At 33.4% G+C, this 27,708-nt stretch overlaps 1 protein-coding gene across 9 annotated transcripts in view; it reads right to left on the bottom strand.

Moving 5' to 3' along the window:
* ADAMTS6 (ADAM metallopeptidase with thrombospondin type 1 motif 6) overlaps window positions 1-27,708 on the bottom strand; it is a 307,211-nt gene that overhangs the window by 112,663 nt on the left and 166,840 nt on the right. For 8 of the 9 annotated variants that reach the window (XR_009262159.1, XM_058731323.1, XM_058731301.1 and 5 more), the window contains 2 exons: window positions 22,404-22,550; window positions 13,929-14,070 (listed from right to left, as the gene is read on the bottom strand). Coding sequence is in view for 8 of the 9 variants with exons in the window: in XM_058731323.1 (XP_058587306.1) it covers window positions 13,929-14,070; window positions 22,404-22,550 (289 nt within the window). In the remaining variant the exon portion in view is untranslated. The remainder of the gene's footprint in view (window positions 1-13,928; window positions 14,071-22,403; window positions 22,551-27,708) is intronic. The other variant, XM_058731310.1, reaches the window with a different exon arrangement.

Raw genomic sequence — 27,708 nt, 5'->3', positions numbered from 1 at the left:
GGATATTGTCATTCTAACCGCCATGTCTCTTAAATTCTTTTCATATTTATCATATATTTTTCTATTGGGGTGTCAATCTTTCACTTCATGGTGGATTGTTTCCTCATGCTGTTTGCTATTTTCTATTCAAGCTTATCTTCAGAGAATATTGTTTTTTCTTGGAGCATCCTGTGCTTCCTGAGTTGTAGAAGTGTAGCTTTGCACATTTGTTTCTATTATACACTCCCAAGCTTCAGTTGTTTTTTGTTTCACCACTTTTCACGTTGATCTATTTGGTCAACACTACATAGGTAGACTGTACAAAGTCATACTCTGTTCTTATGTGAGTCACAAGCCTAGGAGCTTCAATTTCTCATGTGAGCTGTTTTTCCCCATCCAAAGCAAAGGGCAGACAAGCTTACTCGTCATTTCCATTTACCTATTTCTTCACAGTATAAATGACCCTTCAGTCATGCCCAAGATGTCTCCTATCCTAACATAGAAAACATCAGCTCACCAGCTTGGCACTTGAAAAACTCCTCTTCATTTCTGGCACACCCTTACCTTCCTCTCTTGGTTCTGATATATACAAGCTTTCTGCTGAAATGTAATAAATGCATTCTGTGAAAACCCTTGCATTATACAAAATTACTTATGAAGAAAACAGGGTTTATGGGAAAAATATGGTTGGAGCAGACCACTGAAAATCTAGGTAATTTTGTAGCCAGAAAACAAACAAAAACATCAAGAGTTCTAATGAAAAACTTTGCATTCTTAAATCTCTGCTGCCATTTGATCCCAGCAGCCCAATCAATTGATCCTTTGTAGCCTTAAACCCTGTGACATGTGATGCTTTCTCCTTCGAGATGTAGGCCTTTGAGGGTATCTGCCTTCAACAGAAACCATTTTCATAAAAATTGTTTTTATGAATAGGTTTCAAGTTATAGCTTCTTTATCAGTCATTAAAAAAATAACACAAAGGGATATATATTTACAGGTTCTTCATCTGGCCTCATGATTTTAATAGATTTGTTTAAATAGAGTTTTGGGAATGGAGCCATTAAGTTATCTACTATAGACAATAAAGACCCTTCTTTGGAGTGGGGTGTTTTTCTATGACACTATATATAATACTACAAATTTTCTCTTTGTGAGAAAGCTTACCTGAGCATCACATCATTAACGCACTAGGAAATAATCATATATGAACAAACAAGACTTATACATTAGACTGGCATCATTCCACAGTCTGTCAATTTTCCTATGTGTCTTCTCATCACAGAAACACATGTTGTAGCTAAATAAATGATATTTAATTATGCTTTGTTCATTTTATTTCTCTGGCATTTTCTGCTTTTATAGCTGGAGAAGTGATCGTATTTACTGTTTGTCATGTTTTTGAAACTCAAACTCTTTTCCTAGACATTAAAAAGCCAATTATATAAAGAATCGGAGACAAAATATGCATGCCAGGGCACCTAGGTAGCTCAGCCAGTTAAGCATCTGACTTCGGCTTTGTGAGTTCAAGCCCCTCATCAGGCTCTCTGCTGTCAGTACAGAGACCGCTTCCAATCCTCTGTTCTCCTCTCTCTCTGCCCCTCCCTTGCTGGTTCTCTCTCTCTCCCTCTTTCTCTCTCTCTCTCAAAATAAACAAACAAAAAAAATACACATGCTAGCTTAGAAGAGAAGTCAGTTGAATAAATGGATAAAAGCCAAAGGGAGAGATTTGAGTTCAGTGTATAGCAAATTCTTCCAAAAGTCAGAATGATGAAATAAAACTGAATCTCTCATTACTGAAGATCCTAAGCTTACACTTTACAACTTCTAAGTAGCAATATTGTAGGCAGGAAAAAAAAAAAAAAAAAAAAAGAACTAACACTAACACTTTTTCAGGGTATAGGTCTATACCTATACCCAGGGTAGGTCTATTCATATTTGTATCTATTCAATCATCACTACAATCTTCTCAGAAAGTGTAAGAAAATTTAGGTTCAGAAAGATTTAGCAATTTGCTTCAATCCAAATTAAATCAGGTTTGAATCAGGTGTCTAATATTAATGCCTAAAATATCTCCACACAACTAAACTACTTTCCCATTTCTCTTAAATGTACCACAGTTGAATAAAGTCACTAGCCAATTAGAAAATGTTTACTTGTAATCTAATGTAATATAAAATATCACTCAATGTTCATAATACCCTCTTATCCTTTGCCTGTATTTTAAAGGAAGCTATCTCCAAATTAAGACTATTATTTATTCATAACACAAACATTCATTATATGAGTTTAGCCATCAACTTATATGTTGTTCTTATTATTGGAACTTCTGAATATAATAACACCTTGTATTTGGATTTTTAAAAGATACTGTTACCATACTCTTCAAAAGTATTCCATGATCTTCCATGAGACAAGACATTTAAAATATTTTTACTTACTTAAAATTTTAATATCAATTCCTAGACTTCTAGTCTATTTGATTTTTCAAATGAATGATACCTTTTTCAACCATTAACAATAATAAAAAAATAGCAAACATAAATCATAATAAAAACACATATAAAGGTTAGAATTTTAAAGTAGTTATCTAATGTAAAATAATATACTTGATATTCAGAAAACAACTTTGTAAAAAACTTAACTAGATCTCTGCTGATCAGAGCAGAATAATTGATTATTTTATAGCCAAAAACCCTTTCAATACAACTGGATGTTTTCATAATTCTAGCTGTTAAATGATACTTAAAAATGGGAAGAGGAGCCCTATGATTTACCTGGGAAAATTTAAATTATCATTTTACATAGAGAAAAAGAGATACTATAAAATTATCAAACCATTTTATAATTACTACATCATTAAGGAAGTAAAACAGTAAACAAAGAGAAAATGGCCTCTTTATTGCTAGCTGGTTTTGTTTTTAACTTTTTGTAAACAATTGTAAAGATCATAGAAGAAAGATATACACATTTTCTGCCCTTGGGAAACCCTAAACCCTATGCCATCTTGGGTCTTTGGTTCTGAATATGAAACAATTTCTTTGTCCTCATTACCCTATCAGTTACATCTCTCAACAGCTGTTTGCAATAAAGGATCCTGACGGCCAAGGGGGAGACCAGAGCCTGAAGAGGTCAGAAAGGAGCATCAATGATTAGAAAGGTTACTTATCATGGTATCACACAAAGGAAAATTGAAAACCAACATATGGTGACCTCGTGGCCTGGCTCCAGGTGTTTAGTAGCTATCTGAAGAAAGAGAATAATGTACCCTTATTTCATCTTTAAATAGGTTAATCCTGTTGTGTGGGTAATTTAAAAACAAGAGATCCTAGAAAGACATATATTTTTGTTGTATTTATGCATACAAATATATATGCATACATTTATATATATCTATGTGTGTGTGTATGTATACATATGTATATATATATATATATATATATATATATATATATATATATATATCTCAAAGAACTAATCTAGAAATGCAAGTTAAATAATTATTAATATGAAGAGGCTAAAAGAAAATGATTAAATAGTTTAAAAAACTACCTCTAAGAAGCAAACACAAAGTGGATTGCCCGGGTGGCTCAGTTGGTTGAGCACCCAACTCTTGATTTCGGCTCAGGTCATGATCTCATGGTTCAAGATCAAGCTCTATGCTGACAGCGAGGAGACTGCTTGGGATTCTCTGCCCCCCTGTTTCTCTGCCCCTATGCCACCCTTCTCTCAAAATAAAATAAATGTGTTTTGTTTTTTGTTTTTTTATTTTTTTAATAAGAAGCAAACACAAAGTAAAAATACCTGATCTTTAAGATTACCAGGGACTACAGACCTAAAATTTGGGATTGACTTTTAAGGAAAAATAAAAATAAAATCAACTTTTTGTTAAGTATATAAGTTTGGACTCCAAAAGAATATTGAGGTTCTAAAATAATTCCATGAATTTTATCTCCATATGAAACCACACTGTAGAATATTTATACCACCTTAAAATCTTCAAGGAAAGTGGTTCTACAATCTCCCTCAATGCAACATTCCAATATTTAATAACTTGAAATTCTTCCTACTACCAAATCTACAACCTTCCATCTGTAAAAATGAAGATGACTGTGTTTTTTTTTATGCTCTTGGTAGGGAAGGAGAACAATTTGTTACCAACAATCAAACTATAATAAATGTTCCAAAGCCTGAAGACAGTTTTAAGACCAACATTTACCTTCCTTTTTTATAGGCTACTCAAACTCCATTTCTTTAAACTTCCCTTATATGTACTTCTAAGTATTTCACTATCATCCTTTCCCAAGTTATCTGCATCTCTTAAAAAAGAATTTGGTAGGTAGCCAACAATTCCTTAAAAAGACTAATAAAGTCTTTTTATTAGAATGATTCTCAAGTAGAAAGAAATAATGACTTGCATCTTAGCTAATTGGTGGTGATAAAATAATAAACAAAAGGTAGTAAGCATTAAAACATTAAAAACTTGAGTCTGAGAGACAAAACACGTCAGGCTTTATTAAGTACCCTCCAGGGGGAGGATACCCTGATTAGACAACTCAACTATCTTATATTTAGCAGGCCACCTGTCTGCAAATAGCTATATTTCAGGCAGATATAGCTTGATGGTATTCTTATGGTTATTAATTAACATGTTAATAAAAATAATTTAGGGGTATCTCGGTGGCTCAGTCAGTTGAGTGTCAGACTTTAGCTCTGTTCATGATCTCACAGTTCGTGAGCCTGAATCAGGATCACTGCTGTCAGTGCAGAGCCTGCTTTGGATCCTCTGTCCCCCTCTTGCTCCCCTGCTCGCACTCTCACTCTCTCAAAAATAAATACAACATTAAAAAAATTTTTTTAATATAAATACTTTATACCATCCTCTTTTAATTCTATGCTTGCCAAACAACTTTTAAAAATATTTTATTTTTATTCAAGTTTATTTTGAGAGAGACAGAAAGCATGAGCAGGGAGGGGCAGACAAAGAGGGAGAGAGAGAGAAAGCCAAGCAGGCTCCACAATGTCAGCGCAGGGCCCGACGCAGGGCCCCAAACCAAGAACAATGAGATCATGACCCCAGGGGAAACCAAGTCGGATGCTTAACCAGCTGAGCCACCCAGGCACCCTGCCAAATAGCTTTTGATAACAAACTGGCCTACTAGTTAGATTTCCTTAGGTGTGAAAATATGCACAATTCACTGGGGTTGACTGAATATCAACCGTACTTTCTTCTTACAAATCAATAACTTCAATTTTATATATAACCATATATATTCCTTGTGACCTTCCATTTCTAATATTAGATACTAAAAATCTGTCATCGCTGAACGGGTGGAACAAATATGGTGTATTTAACCATTTATAGATTATTTTATCATTAATCACTTAATTGATGACCTGTAAGTAAAATACAGAGTGTGACACAAACACATTTTCCCTGGAAAGATTCAAAATCAATGAGAAGGCTTAAAATTTCCAAAGTTACATCATACTTTCTATTTGTATGTTCTGTTTCCATCATGAGACTCAAAATTCTTCAATCTTTAAGCCAAAATTACGGAATTTCTATACGTAAACATTTTCACTCATTTCATCTGAGTTATAGTGCAGTACCCTACAGTATAAAAAGAATAAATTTACATTTACCTACAAAAGTAAGGGTATTGCTACAGGGAGTAACAACAGTGACAGAGCAGCTTTAGTATTCTGTGTAGAATGTGCTTTGGAGGGAAGAGAAAAGGGGAGGGAGGAGCATATGGACCACTTTGTAAAAGTCTTCCATTTTCCAACATGGTTTCCCCAGATTACAGAATTACATTTGTTTCCTAAAACACAATGTGTCTTAGAAATTCTGTGATTTTCTGCACATTGATATCCCTCTTGGTCTCATTCATTAAAACACCTTCAATAGTTACCCAGTGCTCTTAAGATAAAAACCTAGAATTCTTAACACAGCCTATAAGGTGCAAACAGATTTGGCTCCTATTTTCTTTGCCTATCTCATTTATGAGGGCTTGCTTTGAGAGCTTCAGCAACACTAGTCTTTGTCAGCTCTTCAAATACACAAAGTAGTCACAAAGTTCCTCTCCCCACTAACTCTTCAGCAAATAATTCTTCTCATTCATTTATCCAACAAATATTTTTTGAGTTCCTATTATAAAGCAGGCATTGCTCCACTCATTATATAAACAGCCATGAACAAGGTACGTGGAATTCTTACTCTTGTGGAACTTAATGTTCTATTATAATTATCAACTCATTCTTCCAACAAATATTTGTTGAGCACCTACCATGTGTCAGGCTCTGTTCTAAGTGCTGGGAAAAGAACAGGGAATGAAATAGGTTAAAATCGCTATCTCCAGGTAAAATCTATTCTAGGGGTTAAAGCAGACAATAAAGATGAATTAGCAAAAGTAATAAATCTTGAGGAAAATAAAGAGAGGAAAATGACAGGGAGGGTGTGTGTGTGTGTGTGTGTGTGTGTGTGTGCGCGCACATGCACATGTGTATATGATATGCATATGTGTACCTGCAGTTTTAGAGGAAGTAGTTAGGGAAACCCTTACCTAGAAGATCACAATTAAATAGTTAATGAGTAATCAAATAAGCAGGATGATTATGGCTTAAAATAAGTGCTATGAAGGAAATAAAAAGTATAATGTGAAAGAGAAAAACTGGGAGAAGACTTTTTCTATAGGTAGACTGGACAGAAGGCTTGTCTGAAGAGAAAATGTATTTGAGCTGAGACTGAAGGATGTTAATGTGCCAAAATGTGACCCTTGGAATATCTTCATATGCTCCCCAAATACAGATGGCTTAGATTCTCCTGCAGCACTTTAACCAGCATATCAACTGTACAGGAATGATATCATGGATGACATAGATATTCATAGAAGAAAGGGAAATGTTTATTGAATGTCTGCCATGTGCCAGATAAATAAAAAAAAACACTTTGCATGCTTGCCATACATTTCGCCATCTGAAGTTTACAAGAAGAAATTGGCTGCTGGTCACTGGAAACAGTATCTGAGTAAAATCTAACAATAATCAATTTGAGGTCATAGTTAATAGTGAATGGTGAGAAGAATTTTATTTAAAATATTCTGTTGCATTGTGAAACCATGTATTAGATCATGTGTTTGCATTTTATGGTTCAGAATACATGGTCCATTGATAAAAACATTGTTCAGTTCTACACTAATGTAAGTAATAATGTACAACACATTATTACGCATTTATGTGCTAAATTGTAAGTCTATATGAACAGTGACAAACTTCATAGATAATAAAAAAATTTCCATAAATTAAACAAAGCTATGGTATCTATAAAATTTATCTGGTGTTGGGGCACTGGGTGGTTCACTCAGTTAAGCATCCGACTCTTGGTTTCGGCTCAGGTTGTGGGTTGGAGCCCCATGTTGGGGTTGGTGCTGGCAGCATGAATCCTATTTGGGATTTTCTGTCTCCTTACCCCCTCTCTCTGTCTCTCCCTCTCCATCTCTCAAAAATAAATTAAAAAAAAAAAAACTAAAGAAAAAGAAAAAAAATTCTCTGGTATTATCCTGGTCCTTAAATCTACCTGTTCATGAGCAATTACTCCTCTCTCTCTCTCTCTCTCTTTCTAAAACCACTTTATTAATGTATGACTGACACACAAAGAAGCTCTACACAGTTAATGTATACAATTTGATGAATTTGGAGATAAGTATACATCCATGAAACCATCACCACAAACTATGCTCTAAATATACCCATCACCTCCAAAAGCTTCCTCATTTTGTGTGTGCCCTAAGAACATAAGTTCTTTTTAAAAAATTTTTTTTTAACATTTATTCATTTTTGAGAGACAGAGACAGAGACCGAACAGGGGAGGGGCAGAGAGAGAGGCAGACACAGAATCTGAAGCAAGCTCCAGGCTCCAAGCTGTCAGCACAGAGCCCGATGCAGGGCTCAAACCCATGAACCGTGAGATCGTGACCTGAGCTGAAATCAAGTTAGACGCTTAACCAACTGAGCCACCCAGGCGCCCCAGAACTTAAGTTCTTAACATAAGTTCTACCCTCTTAGCAAATTTTAAGTACACGATTCAGTATTGTTTACTATAGATACTATGCAATACAGTAGACCTGTAGGACTTATTCATTTTACATAACTGAACTTTGTATCCTTCCACAAGTCCCTACTCATTTTCAATTTTCCCTAGTCTCTTGGCCACCACCATTCTACTGTTTCTATAAGTTTGACTATTTCAGATTCTGCACATAAGTGGTATCATATAGTATTTGTACTTCCTTGTCTACCTTACTTCACTTAGCATGTCCTCCAGGTTCATCCACATTGTCACAAATGTTGGGATCTCCATCTCTGCAGGCCCAGATAATATTCCATTGTATTACATACCAGATATTCTTTACCCATTTCTTTGTCAGTAGACATTTAGGTTGCTTCCCTGTCTCAGCTACTGCGAATAATGTTGCAATGAATATGAGCGTACACATATTTCTTCGAGATGCTGATTTTAATACTTTTGGATATACACTCAGAAGTGGGACTGCTGGATCATATAGTAGTTCTACTTTCTATTTTTTGAGAAACTTCCACACTATTTTCCATAGTGGCTGCACCAGTTTACATTCCCACCACAAGTGCACAAGGGATCTCTTTTCCTCACATTCTTGTCAACACTTATTTTATTATGTATTTGCTTTTATTTACTTATTTTTATTATAACCATCTTTACAGGTGTAAAGTAATACCTCATCATGGTTATGATTTGCATTTCCCTGATGACTAGTGATGATCAGCACCTTTTAACATACCTACAGGTCATTTGTACGTTTTATTTTAAGAAATGTCTATTCAGTTCTTCAACCATTTTTTAATTGGGTTATTGGTTTTTGTTCTCTTTTTTTTGTTTTTTTTTCTTTTGGTATTGCTATTATAAATTTTGGACATTAATCATTTATCAGGTATATGATATGCAAATATCTTCTTCCTTTCCATAAGCTGTATTTTCATTTTGTTTGATGTAGCCCCAATTGTCTATTTTTGCTTTTGTTGCCTGTGCTTTTGGTGTCACATCTCAGAAACCATTGCCAAAATCAAGAAGTTTTTCCCTTATGTTTGTTTTCAGGAGCTGTATAGTTTTGGGTCTCTTATTTAAGTCTCTAATTGATTTTGAGTTAATTTTTGTGTGTGGTCTAAGGGTCAGATTCATTCTTTTACCTGTGGCTGTCCAATTTTCCAATACCGTTTACAGAAGAGACTATAACCATTGTGTACTGTTGGCACCCTAGTCAAAGAGTCATTGATCATATAGGCTGTACATGGCTTTATTTCTGGTCTCTCTTCGCTTCCATTGGTCTGTTTGTATTTACACTAGTACCATACTATTTTGATTACTGTAGCTGTGTAATATATTTTGAAATCAGGAAGTATAATGCCACCAGCTTTGGTCTTCTTGTTCAAATTTACTTTGGCCGCTCAGGGTCTTTACTTTGGCCGCACAGGTTCCCTGTGAATTTTAGGGTTGTTTTTCTATTTCTGTTGAAAAGTGTCATGTGATTACTGCAATCACCAACTGATAGTTACCAGTAAATTATGTAGTGGATATTGTTGAACTACATAGAACCATTAAGTATATATGCAAAAAATATTTAGGATATGATTTGTAGTAACAAAATAAAGAAATGTAGAGTTATGTCTGAGACTAAGTCTTGAATTAATCTGTGCTTTTTAGAAAGCTGTCAAAAGATCACCTCACCTACATCCTCTACAATACATAGGCTCATTAGTGAGTTCCTTCCAAAGTTTAAACTTGTTATTATTAACGTAAAATGTTTTTGTTAATCTACTTTTAATAATTCTTTTCTACTAAGAAAAAAGGAGACAACTGGAAAGTGGAAGAGGAATGAGACAATAGATTCTACAGAGCTTTACAGGCAGCAATTTTCCTCCAAACAGGCAAAAAAAGAAAAAAACACATTTTTTGGACACACTGATACTGTTTTATTTGTGATGAATTTTCATCCAGAACACATCACAGTCACCCTCAGAAACTTACTAATACAGCTAGCAGATTTTTTTTAGGTGTTCTAGTAGCATCTTGTTTTATATGCTGCTCATCTGTACTTGTCTCTTGCCTTGAAGAGGTCCTAACTTTTTACATAAGGTAAAAGAAAATAAAACTCATATCCATACCTGCGGTTTCAAATACCTGAGAATTTATAAACCCGAAAATATGTTTAGGGGCAGATTTCCAGATCACCCCTCTCCCGAAAAAGACTGGGATAAAATGGAGAGTTTTGTTTTGTCTTGTTTTGTTTTGTTTTAAGAAGATATTTAGAAACAGACACCATTTGATGAAAACTGGTAAACAGTGTCTCCTGAAATAAATTTGCTATCTTTATTAACATATTTACTACATCTAACAGAAAATGGAACTTTCTTTTTCTTTCTTTTTCTCTTTTTCTTTCCTTTTCTTTCCTTCTTTCTTTTCCTCACTCCCTCCTTCCCTCCCTCCCTCCCTTTCTTCTTTCCTTCCTTCCTTCCTTCCTTCCTTCCTTCCTTCCTTCCTTCCTTCCTTCCTTCCTTCCTTTATTTCTTTCAAGAGCATGCACCTGAGCAGAGGAAGGGCAGAGAGAGAGGGAGAGACAGATTCTCAAGCAGGTTTTGCCCTGTCAGCATGGGGCTGGATGCTGGGACTGAACTCACGAATTGTGAAATCATGACCTGAGCTGAAATCAAGAGTTGGATGCTTAACTGACTGAGGCACCCAGGCACCCCTAGACCTTTTAAAATTTTTGTTTTAGGGGCGCCTGGGTGGCGCAGTCGGTTAAGCGTCCGACTTCAGCCAGGTCATGATCTTGCGGTCTGTGAGTTCGAGCCCCGCGTCGGGCTCTGGGCTGATGGCTCGGAGCCTGGAGCCTGTTTCCGATTCTGTGTCTCCCTCTTTCTCTGCCCCTCCCCCGTTCATGCTCTGTCTCTCTCTGTCCCAAAAATAAATAAAAAACGTTGAAAAAAAAATTTTTTTAAAAAAAAATAAAATTTTTGTTTTAACCTTAGGGTAGGTAAATCAAATTCTGTATTTTAGTTTCACCATCTACAAAATATTAATAAACAATTACAATTTTTATCAGAGTGGTCTGAAGTATCCCAGAAAAAGACAGTACGTCAAACCACAAACCACATAACATTTATAAATTACTACATTATACAACTATTTTACTCTGTATACACTATACTGTTTTGTTCTTTGTATTTATAGCCATTACAATCTCCTCACTACTTCTACTGGAAGTGATAGATACCTAGAAAACATAAACAGATGATCTACAAGGATAATGGTACAAGATGCTGTCCTGAAGTAGAATAAAAAATAAAAATTTTCATGTAAACTCTCAATTATAACATGTATATTAATGAACCTGCTCACAATGAATTTCAGTAACATTTTTTGTAATTGCAGATATAATCACAAGTAACCCTAGCAATGGTCACATAATAACCGAAGCAGAAGTGATGGAAAGCTGATCACTGCTGCAGTCATGTGTTACTCTGTAGTTGCTTAAAATCTTCCCTGGCATCATTAGAGACCTGCTAGTTGAAAGAGGGATCATTTCCTGATGTCCAACACCAAGGTATCCCCTCACTAAAAGTCTGTAGTAGTGTTCTTCTAAGCCCCCAGTACTTTGTCTAGTGTTCATCTCAGGATGCTATAACCCCCTGACAGCTAAATCAGGGCTGGTTTGTTTTCCCTTCAGCTACCATCTGAAGTATGTCTTGTTTACCTGACTGGACTCCTACTTTCAAAGCTGCTACTGTTTTCTAAAAAAGTATTTAGAATCATTTAAAACCTTAGGAATTCACCAGATAAAACACAATGTGTCTTTGGGTGCTACCAATGGTGTAAACCCAATTTTTCGGGCACAAGCTTAAGAAGTGAGAGTGATTGTACAGAATCTATTATGACTCAAGAAACTTTCTTGGCAATATATAGCACATTATAAAAAGGTAGCATAAGCATTTTCATATAGTACATGAGTCTAAGAAAACCATTTTGCTGCAAATCAAAGTGAAAAGATTAATGACAAAATATGTGAAATTGCATAGGATTGTAAGATGCTAATGTCTTTCCCCAAGTTTTCCTAATGTTATTTTATATCTATTACAAAAGCTTTTAGGGGCACCTGGTTGGCTCAGTCAGTTAAGAGTCTGACTCTTAATTTCAGCTCAAGTCATGATCTCACATTTCATGGAGTTGAGTCTCGCATTGAGCTCTGCACCGACAGCGCGCAGCCAGCTTGGGATTCTCTTTGTCTCTGCCCTTCCCCTGTTTGTGGGCTCTCTCAAAATAAATATTTGAAAAACGCTTTTATAAACATAACACATAAATAGAATCTAAAGCTAAATATGGGGAACATAAACTTAAAACATACAATTTTACAATTACTATTTATCTCACTTCAAATCAACTAGTCTGAGATATTTGTAATAGAGAGATAGGATAATCAGATGAAAATTTTAATTAATTATTAAAGAAAGAAAAGATGCATCCATAGATTCTGCAAAACTGATAATATAAATTATCTAATATGAAAATACATAGGTGCAGTTAAAGCCCAATTTCCAATAAAAAATTAAAATGTAGATTAACTATTTCACTTGCTAATAAAGATATGAGACACCAAAGATAAGAACAGAAAATCTGTAACCTCATTAAATCATGAATTTCAACCTACTAAGCTACAAGTAAATTAGAAGTCGGTGATTGAAATTTGACCAACTTTTTCTATATGAAAAAGTAACCCAAGAAAAAAAAGGAGCTAAAATCATACAGAAACAATAAAAGAAGACTCTTTACAGAAAGACAAGAAAGACCAAAGTTTCATTCAAGGCTTTAGATATTTAGATAGTTGCACAAAATCTTCAAATCTAGTGCATAAAATGTGCTGCCAAAGCCTACCGTGAATAATATGTTTGTCACCCAAGGGATATTTTGAAAATTACTTTCCTTTGTACTGTACCCAAGAGGATTAATCGGCACAGTACAATGTGTATATTGTTTAGTCTTTACTACCTTAAAACTTAATTCGTTTTTGGTTATTATTTTTTTAAGTGATTTTAAACACTATTTACATAAAAACAGAAACCAACCCTTTAAACTTATGTTTTAAACTTGAATTCTTATAAACAACTTGTCATTTAAAAATCTTATTTTTTCATTCAGTATGTTTACACTGGTACGTATATGAACATGTCTCTATACTAGTCACTGATCTCCTTCTCTATAAAATTTTTTTATTGTTTATATATATAATATTATTTATTTGATTTTAACTTATACTTTCTAATACTGAGTCATTTCAAGTTGCTTCATCCACTGCCCACATTTTTAGGCAGACATGAAGAGTCAGTTATGAAACCTGCATTTTTTTCCACAGTAATTTTCCTTGTTTTTCTATTTGGGTTAATGTCATCTTGTCCCCACTCAGTTGTTGTGTTAGAATGTGGGCAGTGAATGAAGCAACTTGAAATGACTCAGTACTAAAAAGTATAAATTAAAATAAAGGTTCTTAGCCAATATGAAAATTCCCTTAAACACAATTATTAGAGTACCAGAAAAGGCCGGGAGGGAGAAATTTTCAAAACCATAACATTTCAAAAGACAAACTAAAGTTGGCATTATAAACTCAGGACTTTAAAAGAAATATGTTAGAAATTATTAAAATTCTACCTGCATCCCTCGCAAGACATCTGAAACTTATTTAAGATTACTCATTTAGAAATAGATATTAGATAAATGATATCAGAAAAAAAGCAGTGAGTCAAAGGCCATATTTGCATTAAAGATGTTACCAAATGTATACTACACTCAATAAAATTCCAACTTAATATATGTGTCATGAAAGAACACATATAAGTGACTAAACATAAGGATTAAGACTTCTTACCCCATATTTACATTGGCGTGATGTTGCTCCATATTGGAAACGGCATTGCTCATCAGCATCATACACCTGACCTGGGGCCACAGCTGGATAAAGAAAGTCACGCTTGGGAGGCTCATTATCAAGGCAAGTACCACGGCCTGAACTGTTCAACATAAAGGATCAAAGGAAATTAGGTACACTATGGACTATTTCCATCACAATTATGAAACCATGTGTTGAACTCTTTGCTTTAATAACTTGATGCGTGAAAAGCAATACATTCTACCAATAAATAGTCACATGGCAAAATAGAATACATTTACTGAAATGTGAATAAGAGCTCCAATAGTTTTTTCCAGCACCAAGACACAATAAAAGCATCTCAGACAACAATCTGAAAATGTCATGTTGGCCTTCAAACACTGATTTAAACTAATTTCTAAAGGAATCAAAACAGAATTTCATATTGCTCTAAGCTTCTTGTTTGTTTTCCATGAAAATGTAACCACATCTGGTAGTAGAATTAAAAACATAAAATGTGGAAAATTAAAAAACAAAACAAAACAAAACCATGGTTGTAATTCTTAAAGACCTAATCTATATACTCCTAACTTGGGCAGAACAATAGATGCTGTAGTAAGACATGTCCAAAGGTTCTTGAAATATTTCAATAATAAATGGGCAGAATGACAGAGGAGGCCAAAATCCAAAGTTCTCTCAAGTATATTAGAAGTGTTTAGTCTCTCAAAAATTTCATATTTCATCTAGGGTCATCAGAGTTGGAAAGGAGATTGTTCTCCTCTCTCTGCAATTTCTGCTTTTCAAAGTATGCTTGCACTCAAACATAATATTTTAATTCAGTGGAACAAATAATATAAAGATCGCCAAAAACCAGACAGAATACCTTAGTTTAAAGAGCTTTATACTTTGCTAAATATAATTGTTCATTTTTTTAAGTCAGTGTGCATAAAATAGGACAGATGCTTTTTTACTTTCATTTCACATGTGAGTAACTTAGAATTTTTAAAGAATTCCTATGCCAACATTTAAAAATTTTTTCCAACATTCCTGTCAATTGTGCCAGCACTTGTGTTTTTTTTTCCAAATCTTTTCCATCCACTTTGCCAAAGGAAAATAATTTCACAAGTAGAAGTTCCTCAACTATTATTTAGGACAGTACAAATTTTCATTTATAGATAAGTAACAAAGAGCCATGCATAATAATGAGCTTCATATTCACTTACTATTTTGTCATATTTCTTAAAATGTAAAGGTTAATTTGCTATATAAAAAAGGTGTATTTGTGCAGCAGGAAATTAATACCTTTTAGAAACTGAACCATGTTATTCATTAGTGATAGATTAAAAAACCCAAGGGGCAGAACACTGTCCTCTTTATACCCTTTCCTTTCACTTATGCCCCACTTGGTTAATTTTTAATGAAGAAAAATATTTAGATGGAATATTAAACGTGGTGCTAATACAGATGGGTTTTATTATTGGCTATTATAATCAGTTCACTTGTCACTGTTCAAGGTACTTAATAGAAAACTTTTTTTTCACCTGCTTATCCAGTTTTCATGACAGAATGCTTTTTACTTCCTGTTTATTTTACTTTTGGAAATTGACATGCAGATCATTAAGGAAAACTATTTTTAAATTTTTTTTTTCAACATTTTTTATTTATTTTTGGGACAGAGAGAGACAGAGCATGAACGGGGGAGGGGCAGAGAGAGAGGGAGACACAGAATCGGAAACAGGCTCCAGGCTCCGAGCCATCAGCCCAGAGCCTGACGCGGGGCTCGAACTCACGGACCGCGAGATCGTGACCTGGCTGAAGTCGGACGCTTAACCGACTGCGCCACCCAGGCGCCCCAGGAAAACTATTTTTAGATGAATTTTTAAAATAGCAAGCTTTTTAATTTTGTTATGTAAAATATCTTTAATCTACATAGATATGCAAATTTTAGACAAATGCAATTCTATCAGTAAATTCAAAATTTTATGTTAAGACTAATGATAAAAGAGGTCAAATGTAAAAACTCTACTGAATGAAGATGGACTATTTTGATAAAACATAAAAATATTCATGAAATAAAGAATTTGTACTTTAATTCCATAATATTTCTTCTAAAATATCAGTTTCATCTCCATCTACAACAAAGTTACAAGTCTTTATGAAAAGATTGAAATATGTAAAAAAAAAAAAATCAAGTGCTACTGTAAATCAATGGGAAAATTTTAAGTACTGAAGTACTTAAGTACAGAGTCCCATAGGTAAAAATATTTGCTGATAGCATAACAAAGAAAGTATAAGATATATTCACCTAAGTAGCATTAACTCAAAAGTCTATTAAAAATTGTTATACATAATAACTTGTAGGTATAGAAAATTAACCTAAAAACCTAGAGGAAGTACTATATGGACCTCCCCAAAAGAGTTTAAGAATAGATACCCTGGGAAAAAAATTATTTTCTGAAAGTAAACAGAAATTTGGCTTAACCTAGAAGGAAGCAAAAATTATTCTTTCATTTAAAGTTCTTGTTCCCAGGTATTAATGGTCTTCTAATCATGGTTCATGTTGTTCAAAAAATACCAAATCACACAATCAATGGAAGGGCCCCCAGACAATACAGAAGGCATGCATTGTGGTGACCTGTGGACAAAGTCTTCTACTCAAAAGTGGATTTTTATTTCCATTCTTTAGAAGTGTTTATAGCTTTGTATTAATATGGTCTAATTAAATATATAGACAAATCTTATTCTTTGCAGAAGAATAAAATACCATATGAAATAAAATATTAAAAAATCATATAGATCTTTTTGAAGTGGACATGTATTTAGGAATACAGCAGCAACAAAGGCCTTTTGAAATGGGTTTGTCTATAGAACTGTACAAGTCACTAAGATCTTACCTATTATTGGCTCTGGGAAAGCAAGGGTAGGAGTATCTCCAAGATTGATTTAAATTTTTTCTATGTTTTGGGTAGAAAATGTACTACTTATTTTCCTACTAACCATATCTGATATATACAGTAAAACCTGAATTAAAGTATTCAGGGGGGGATAGTTTTCATATTTTAATTCTTAACTGGACATGAAGTGATAAAAATATTTTTTGCATAATGTTACTAAAATGTGTCTGCCAGTTTCCTGCTACTTTCAAGTAAGTTAAGATCACAATTATTTTAATTAACCCTTAGAAAATAATAATTCTGGATATTTCCATGCATCTGAGTCATCAATTGCCATTATGAAATATCACGGATGTAAGTATAACAGGTAGAGGATATGGGTCTGAGAGATGTATATTTAACCCTAGAAGTGTCTCCCCGCTGCTTAGGAAATTCCCAAACACTTAACCCTAAACACATCCCTCATATTCTCCACAAAAAGTAACTAATATTCTGACTTTTAAAAATCATTATTTCCATGCTTATCTTAGTAATTATACATCTCCCAATTATTAATCTGCCTATTTTTGGACTATATAAAAGGAGTCATACTATAGGTTTTCTTTTGTGACTATTCTTTTGTTCAACATTATGAATGTGAAATATACCCATGTTGATGTGTATACCTGTAGCTTGTTCATTAATACTGTTCTTTAATATTCCATTTAAGATTATGTAACAATTACTTATCCATTCTTCTATTAACAAACATTTGCATTATTCCTAATTTCTGAAAATTGCAAATTCTGCTGATAAAGAACATCTTTGTACAGTTCTCCTGGTACAAACGTTTTTCCTTTCTCAAAAATATTAGATGAGTTATCTCCTTATATTTTGTAATTATCTCCATTTAACAAAATGGAAATTATGAATATTGTATTAAATCTAGGGTTCTAGCTAACTGATATAACCCTATAATTCTTATGCTAAATCTAGTGTTATTTAGGCTACTTTTATCAAAATAAGAATGGCACTTTTAAGTATAGATGGTTTGTGCCTTGGTCATATGCAAATTATCCACTCAGAAAACATAAACTTCACTCATTAATAAATGAAATGAGCACTGTTACTTTCCATCTATGAGATACTATTACAACTTATTATTATTAAGCAGATATAACACTTGTCCTGAGCAAAACAATATACATAAAAAGTAGAACTATGATTATTTTCCTATCAGCATCTATTTCACTACAAAGCCTAATCTTAGTTAATATCTACAGCACTATAGATAATAATAAACTCTACTTTTGTTTATGCATCTAAGACAAAACAGAAGAAATATGTTTGAGAACACACTTTTTCCCAGATTATGAAATTCTTAGTAGAAAAAATGCATGTTTGAGAACACGCTTTTTCCCAGATTATGAAATTCTTAGTAAATCAAAATATATTTACATTTCCAGAAATCCTTGCAGCATGATAGCAAAATCATATTTTATGTATTCGACTTCTAATTTAGAGAAGTCTTATTTACATAGTTCAAAAATTAATCTTGAAATGGGAACATGAGCCAGAGTGAAATCTTCAGTTAATATTTACAGATCCCTATGTAAAATATGCACCCTTGGCTTTGTTTCCAGAACACATGAGCACATTCTCTTAATTGCAATTTTAGATTTATTTTTTACTTAAACAATTATACTATAAAGTACAGACCTTCAGCCACACAGTGGGTCAATCTAAAAAATAAATCATTCTATATACCCTATACATATCTTAACAGTCTTGTAACAACAACAACAAAAAGTTAACATTTAATGTCAACTCCTATTTGTAACACAAAATTGTGCTCATACACCTAAATTAAATGAATCAATTGCATTATCTGTGGTAAGTCAAGTGTCTTATCTACTATGTTATTGTAAACTGCTTTATCAATATCCACAAAACTAATAATAACTACCTTCTAAAATAAGTTAGACCTTTCTCTCTTGCCCTCTGTATGACTGTGACGCTTGAATATAACTGAATTTGAGGCTACCAACATACAAACACTGTAATGATAATGATTTACTCAGTTATCCTCTTTTCTCGATATGTAACTGTGATTTATCAAAGATATTTAGGGGTTAGAGTGAAGTCCCCAAAATGTGCCTGATTAACATAAGGAAGAGAAACTTGTTTTTCTGTTTCTTGGGCTCCATATAAAAAGAGGGTCCAATCTATGAAATTGGTTTCCATTTAAAGATTATTGATACTGATCTTCAAAGGTAATTGCTACAAGACAATGGGAGTGTCTTGGTCATCCTGTTCATCTTATATCACTTTTGTTGTAGATCCTTCTTTCTAGTTCACCTTCAACAATCATATTGCCTTTCTTTATTCAGCTTCCATCCTTTCTGTGAAAACGGCTAGTCTGTATTTAATTTGGAACTGTAGGAAATTTTGCTATGGATCTCTGACAGTTCAAACAATTTAACAGACTTTAATTTAAATAGAGCAATAGCTGATTCACAGAGGCTCTGGAATTTTTGAAAACTATATGAAATTACTCTGTACTACCGCTAAGTGGTGGAAAATGTATGAAAAACTGGCCTAAACTACTTCTGGCTGTCTTCCACTGCCTGGTAAATTAGCCCATAGTCATCGATGAGTGTGAGCCATGATACCAGGTTCATCTTTCTTTATTTTCTAAATAAATAAGTAAATAAGTCCCGCAGGCAGATAGGAAGGACACTACCTGCAAAGCCGTCGTCGAAAACATCAGAAGCTGGCATAACACGTCCATTTTAACGGAAATGGGTTCTTTATTATTTAATCAGGACAGCTTCTGGGCGATTCATGAACCACTTATTGAATCACCGAGTTTAAGAAATCTGAAAAAAAATATTGGGAGTTGGTAAACACCATCTCCTGGTTGATCAATAGCACCTAGTGTTTCAGAAAGACACGAGAGATTTACTTTACTGGCATTTAAAGGCCATGGAATTGTTTTCAGTTGAACATAGTGAATAGTGAATGTCTATAAATCATAGAAAGCTCATTGTTAAAATCCACCATCATCTTGGGCCTATACAGTCACTAAGTAAAGAAAGGTATGCATTTTGTTGGCTGGGCTGCAGTTCCTAAACAATTCATCTTTCAAGATTTCTTTTTCTTGAGAAGAGAAACTAAAATAAAATGTTATGAGTCTTTTTGAGCCAACTATAAAACATAAATGTAACCTCAATCCCTGATCAAAATATCACTGGATTTTTAAAAATATCACACATAGCTGTTAAAGCAATTAAGCCAACTGCATTAATAAAAAGGAACAAAGAAATTCAAGAAAGTTACTATTATGTCTTTGTGCTCCAGTGAACTGACCTTTATAAAGGGCCCTGTGTTTAAAAAACCTTTATTGCTTGGTCAGATTATAATCAGAGTTGTTTAGTTTATTATTAAAGAGGGAAAAAAAAGCCAACTTTCCCCAAGTCTCTACATATTGTCTTTAATATCTATCTTTTACTGATGGCTTTAACTTTGTGAGCATTCCCATGAGGATGCACAACAGAAATATTTTCATAAAATACAGGATAAATAAGCCCTTTAGGACCCTGTCAACACTAATCATGCTTACATACAAAATGCAAAGAGGCAATAAGGCTTAAATAATGCTTTTTGGATTAATTCTTTTAATTAATTCAATGGAACACTTTCCTGTACCTAGTAATAATTTTACATCTCTCACCAAACCATTGGTGATTTCTTAACAATATTTTATTAGTAATTTAGGGATTCCCTTTTGGGGATTTTTTTTTTAACAGTCTTAATACAGTTTTGACTACGCAGGGTCTGGCAAGAGATCAAAACTGGTGCTTATATTAGGTATACAGAGATGGTCCTAGCAAATAAACTGTGCAAAATAAACAGGATAGGGGAGAAAGAAAATAGTACTTGGAAAAAAAAAAAAAAAAGAGGAGACAAGCCTTCAAAAATTCACAGGAATATTGAGCATGTTATACAGTTTGTCTTTCTGGTGATAGACACTAAGATTCCATTATAAAAACATGAGCCAAGTCAAAGGAGAAATTCCAGATCTGGCTTGATTTCTGGGGAGAGCAGATCTTCAACAATGTTTAAAATTTAGGTAATATGATCTCATTAAAAACATCTTGGAAAATGATAATGCTACTGCTTTGTGTTAAAAACTGCCCAAAGATGTGTAACAAATTCTCTGTGGTCTATCTTTATAGCCTTCAATCCAGTTTTGGCACTAAGCAAGCAGTGTCATAATTACTTATTACTAAAATTAAAAATATTTAGGTTATAGCATAATTATTCAGAGGAATTACATTCTGATATGAATTTCCAATTCTTTCTGTTTCATTATTATATTAATTAATTCAAAAAGGCTCAGTTTAAATATTTACCTTTTGATCTCTGATTGTTGAAAGCACTGTGATAGGTAATTTAAAATCTCTTGTTTGGGGCTTAAAAATTTGTAACTTTAAGTTTTCAGAATGTGATTATAATGAATAATATTACCTTACATAGCTTTTCTGAATCTTTAAAGTTTTACACCATAGTCATATAAATGTGAACTTTGAAGAAAGACAATTTTTAAAAAGAATTTCTGTTGTTCACAAGTGCTTTATCTATGAGTCACTTTTTCACAGAGTATTTAATCTCTCCTACCCAAGAAAAAAGTGGCACAAAACGGTTGAAGATAATGATAGAGCAATAATGCTTAAAGCCTCAATATTATTTAAAATAATATTTACCACTTAATGAATGTCTATTGTACTTCATACACATTATGACATTGTATATAGCTATATATTTAACAACCTGATGATGCATGTATTATTATGTAACTCATTTAACAAGTGAGGTCACTGAAGATTAGGAAAGGTTAAGTAACATGCTAATGGTTGCACAGTTAGAAAGTGAGACCTAAGTCTTACATGAGTTTCCAAAGTCCAGTCCTGAAGTCCTATACAGGCGAGATGTGAAAGAATATCTGCTTTCATAAACACAGTTATACCTGAGCTAATTTATATATCTCACATTTAAGTAACCACAAACTTGGAATATACATTAAAAGATTAGGAAAGAAGTTCTCAAACTGTAGAAAAGATGAGTCACTTAATAAATTTCAAATTAAATTTTCATTTTCTCATTTTCATTTCTTGGGTGTTTGGTTTTTTGTTGTTGTTGTTTGTTACTATTAGATACTTTAGCATTCATTCCTAAAAAACTCAGTTTTTTCAACAACAAAATGAAATATATCATCACTGAATTAAAGTTTGGCCTACGCTCTATTAAACTGTGTAAATTTAAATTCTTTCTGACATTGTTTCCCACTGATTGAACATTTCTGACACTCACATCATCAACCCCGTTTATATCCTTGCTCCAGTTTCTCTAATCTACCAAGTTCTTTTTTGAGTATGAAGGAAAAAATTTGCCACAGCGATATATTAAAGTATTTTGGGAACAGCCTGAAATATCACCCTATAAAAGTTACTCATTATGCAGTTTTAAGCACTACATATTAGGCTTCTACCAAGGGCTTACTTCTGGAGCAATTCATCATCACTCTCTAGAGATTACTTACTCTAGAAAGCTGGTGATATAGTCTCGACTGCAGGCAGACCAGGAAAAAGGATTGGTATTCGCAGTAATGTGAGCTGCCATAAGTTTTGCTGCTTCATGACCTTTCGTCCCACAAGAATTTCCAATTCCATCATGGTTCATACCAAAACTGTGTTAGCAAGGAAAAAACATAAGAAACATGAAAGAAAGAAATATAATAAATAAATAAATGAACCCTCAATGTATCCCTTATTTCCTTATTTGATCATTCATTAGCCTTACCAACATATACTTTCTATCAAGATCCTCTAAGGAAATACAAGATTAATACAAGATTAAAGTTAAGGAGACCACAGAATATTTCTATGATACAATTTATTTTTATATCTCTTTAATTGATCATATACTTTCAAATGGTAGCTCATATGATATAATCTTTCCCTGAATAGATAGGAGATGTGTATTAATTCTCACTTTATAGGTATGAAAAACTGAAATTTAGTAAAATTAAATGACCTATTAAAGATCATACAGTTAGTAAATGTTAGTAGAAACAGCCTTTTAACATCCTAGAGTTTGTTTCCTCTCTATGTTGAATCTAAAAGGGAATTAGAAAAAGATGGTTATAATCCATTGAGTTCTAGGTTAAAGCCAAATCCAAAAATCTTTTTCTTGTTAGAAATATAAAGGAGAATTAAATACATATGTAATTTATGTTTGTATATGTGTTTTCAAAACACCTTTTGAAAAATCTTGATACATTTAAGGATTATGGCTAGAGAGATTTTCTTTACCTTGGTTTCCTTTCATTATTCAAAGCTTGTCTTTGTCATTCCCCTACCCTGGGTCCTATACCCATGTTTAGTGCTATCATCAATGTGATATAAAAACATATCTCAATGATAAATCATAAATTTTCCTATAAAGGACATGTCCACTGCATATGAATAAATTTTAGTCTTTTTTCACAGGTGGTCAAAAGTTTATGTTGAATATTACTGAAAACATAAAGTTATGTGTCTATTGTGACATCCTAATAAATGTACCAGGATATGTATAAAAGGAAATAAGTAATTTGTGTGACAAGAGTATAAAACATATTGATGACAGCTGCTGGAGAAAAAATTTGAAAGGTAGTTGAGAATAGAGAATTATAATAAATGAAAGTAAATATTAATACTTTTGGCATGTAGAGATGCTGAAGGTTTATGAGTAAGAGCAAGTGAATATTTCAGAGTAGGAGAATATGGAATTGATTTGTATTTTGGACAGGTCATTACAGTAACTCTATGGTCCAGACATTGGAGTGAGAAGACAATGGAGGCAGGGAAAACAGATGGAACAAAAAGCAGTGGGAAGAGAATGAGGCAGAGAACTGATGTAGGTCTGAACTAGGGCACTAAGATAGACAGGTGGGATTAGATGTGAGACATGTTTAAGAAGCTGAGTGGATTGGTCTTCATAAATACAACATAAAAGAGCTATAATAAAGACATAAAATATGTGGGGAAAGGAGAAGAAACTAGGAATTTATGTGGAGGAACTAACATAAGCAAAGGAAGAGAAACATATGAGATTGTATATCCAGAGCCCTAAATTAAAACACCAAATAACCTTCCATGAACACCAGTATTTAGTCTTCTTATTTGACATCAACACATTGGAATCAATCTCTTTGAATGGTCTTCTAAGAAAATGATGGCAGAGTTTACAGTTTATTGAATTAGATATTATTCTGTCAAAACAATCAGCTGCAGAGTTACATAATAAGCTCCTTAATGTAAATTTTTAATTCAATAAACTTAAAATTCTATACTCCTCTCAAAGATTGATGTTACCATGTGAATACCACTATGATTCTTTTAAAAAGATGATAGCCTAAAAACATTATTTCCTTTTAGCAACAGACTTATACATATTCCTGAGACATGTCAAGATAGGTGTAGGCAGACACAGATGGCTGTAAGAAAATAATTTTTGAGATCTTCAATTTCCTCATGTACTCTTTTCTAAAAAAAAAGTCAAGCTTCTCCTTTTAAGATCTTATTTCTCCCACCTTATAAAAGAAAAACTTATCCTTCACCTATCCATAATTTTACAATAGTTCATTGCCTTGGGGTATAAAAATGTGTCAAGAAAAGAGATAATCAGAATTATTTGGTGTTAGTGTTGAGAAAAAGAATGACTTTAATGAATGAATAACATATCACGTAGTTACTTATTTTCATCAAGTTTATGAGAGGATATAATCAAATTAACAGTTGATGGGTTATTAAAAAATCTTTTTGATGCTAGATCACCAATGGTTATGTTCTGACAAATAATACAAAAGGAGTTCAAAGAAGTGAATGATATTTCTATAATAAATTCCTTTCACTTATTTATGTGAACAAATTTTGTCAGCATTCACCTCTGTAAAAAAAAATCAGAGTCGAATTAATGTTGAAATTCTGCCTCATTCTAGCAATAGAGAGACAAATGCAGTAACTGAAAAAAATATAAATAAAGGAACATTTTTCTATAAAACTTTACTTTTAGATTTAATTATGTATTAAAATGTGTAATATGTATATGTGTTTCTGATCAATGATTGACTAATAATTATTGTAATGTAATGAATCTATAATCCAGAAAAAAAATTTCCTTCATTATCACAGGAAATTTTTAAAATGTAATTGCAATTTATATGCATTTTGTGATAAAGATATTTTATAATTAAAACACATTTAAGTATGAAAATATATTTTAAGGTATATTAAGAAATATTAAAATATACATCAGGATAATACTCTGTTTGGGAAAGATGAAGCATATATATTGAGTTAAAGGAGTGAAAAAATGATGTAAATTTTGACCATGAAAAAGACCATGTTCACATTGTTTTCACTAAAAAAAATTTTTTTATGTTTATTTTTTTAGAGAGACAGAGTGCAAGAGGGGGAAGGGCAGAAAGAGAGGGAGACACAGAATCTGAAGCAGGCTCCAGGCTCTGAGCTGTCAGCACAGAGCCTGACGTGGGGCTCCAACTCACAATCTGTGAGACCATGACCTGAGCCGAAGTCCGACTGAGCCACCCAGATGCCCCTGTTCATAGTTTTTAAATGCATAATGAAAGTTAGCAAAATGTAATGGCATTTAGATTCAATTGATACATTTCAAAGAGGTATATAACATTTTATTTTTTGCATGCTAGTATTAACAGTATTCCAGAAATTCTATCATTTTCTAATAAAGGTTGAGATTGTGCCATTTGTGACAACATGGATGGAACTAGAGGGTATTATGCTAAGTGAAGTAAGTCAGACTTGAGAAAGATAAAACCAATTTTATTTCACTCAAGTGTGGAATCTAAAGAACAAAACAAAACAAAACAAAAGAACAGACAAAAAAAAAAAAGGCAGAATCAGACCTATAAATACAGAGAACAAAATTATAGTTGTCAGATGGGAGGAGGCTAGGGATATGGGCAAAATGAGTGAAGAAAGAGTGGGAAATACAGGCTTCATGTTATGGAATGAATTAATCAGAGGAACAAAAGGCACAGCTTAGGGTTATACAGTCATATTGTAATAGCATTGTATGGTATCAGAGGGTAGCTATGCTTGTGACAAGCACAGCATAACATACAAACTTGTTAAAATACTATGTTGTATACCTGAAACTAATGTAACATTGTATGCCAACCATACTCAAATAAAATTTTTTTTTAAAGCTCATGAATTCAGGGGTACTTGGGTGGCTCTGTCAGTTGGGCATCTGACTCTTGGTTTCCAGTCAGGTTATGATCTCACAGCTTGTGAGTTCAAGCCCTGCACTGGGCTCTGCAGGAGACTGCTTGGACTACTCTCTCCCTCCATCTCTGTCACTCCCCTACTCACACACGCTCCCTCTCAAAATAAATAAACTTAAAAAAAAACAGCTCATGAATTCTAGTACATGAAGGAGGAAACCTTACAAGTTCTATTTCTACTAACAATCTTTAGTTGTCAGATGCAGATAGTTGTCTTAAGGACTTAGGTTTAATTGTCTAAGAGAATGTCAAGTAAAATAGGGGTTTACAACTGATGTTCATGACATCAACTTCAAAAGATCCCTCTAAGAGGCTGATTGTGCTAGAGTATAACGCACGAGCGTGCGTGCACACACACACACACACACACACACGTATGTAAAGATAGGTTCCCTCCTGAGGAAAGTCTATCTCAGTGAAGAGTTGGTAAAAGAAGTGAAACTCATTAGTGATCAGAAAGAATAAACAAGAGTCCACTTTAAAACCACCATAATAGCAAAAATTAGAATGTTATCTAGAACAAAGTATATGGTCAGGGCGGCTGTTCTAGAGAGCAATTCAGCAGTACTTTGTCAAAGTAAACAGGCAGATATATTATGACCCAACAATTCTAATCTTGGCTATATATCCCAGGAATACTCCCAAAGGGAACATGTAGGAAGATGTTCATAACAGAATTATTTATGACAGCAAGTTGTTGAAGATAATCTAGGTGTCTGTCACTAGGGAATGGATAAGTAAACGTTGGCTGATGCATATTATGGGATACTGAGCAGAAATTGGAAGCAGCAAACAAGATAGATGTCTACACATAAATATGGGTGGATCTTAAAAACTGAAAAAATTAAGGAAAAGATTGATAGCATTATATCATATATATAAGCAAAAATTACATACACACTCTCAAATAACAACAAAAGGCCAAGGAATTGTTCCAAATTAAAGACTAAAGAAACATAACTAAATGCAATAGAAACTGGATTGGATGGGAGAAAGAGTTATAAAACACATTGCTGGGACAATTGATGAAATATGAATACAGAATGCATATTCAATAATAGTAGTATATCAATGTTAAAATTTCTAGTTTGGTAATTATACTGTGGTATATAAGAGATTATCTTTTCTTCTCAGGAAACAAACTGAAATATTAAGGGAAAAGGCACATGTCTACAACTTACTGCCAAACACCTCAGAAAAAAAATACACGTACATATACAGAAAGAAAGATTTAAAGTAAATGTTGCTGAATAGACACATTTCCAAAGAAGACATCCAGATGGCCAACAGACACATGAAACAATGCTCAACATCACTCCTCATCAGGGAAATACAAATCAAAGCCACACTGAGATACCATCTCACACTGGTCAGAATGGCTAAAATGAACAAATCAGGAACAATAGATGCTGGTGAGAATGTGGAGAAATGGGAACTCTCTTGCACTATTGGTGGGAATGCAAACTAGTGCAGCCGCTCTGGAAAATAGTGCGGAGGTTCCTCAAAAAATTAAAAATAGAACCACCCTACAACCCAG

The sequence above is a fragment of the Neofelis nebulosa genome, chromosome 1, assembly GCF_028018385.1.
Source record: "Neofelis nebulosa isolate mNeoNeb1 chromosome 1, mNeoNeb1.pri, whole genome shotgun sequence".
In the NCBI taxonomy this organism is placed as follows: Eukaryota; Metazoa; Chordata; class Mammalia; order Carnivora; family Felidae; genus Neofelis; species Neofelis nebulosa.
The sequence above is the reverse complement of the archived record's forward strand: the minus strand, read 5'-3'. Positions and strand labels throughout refer to the sequence as shown.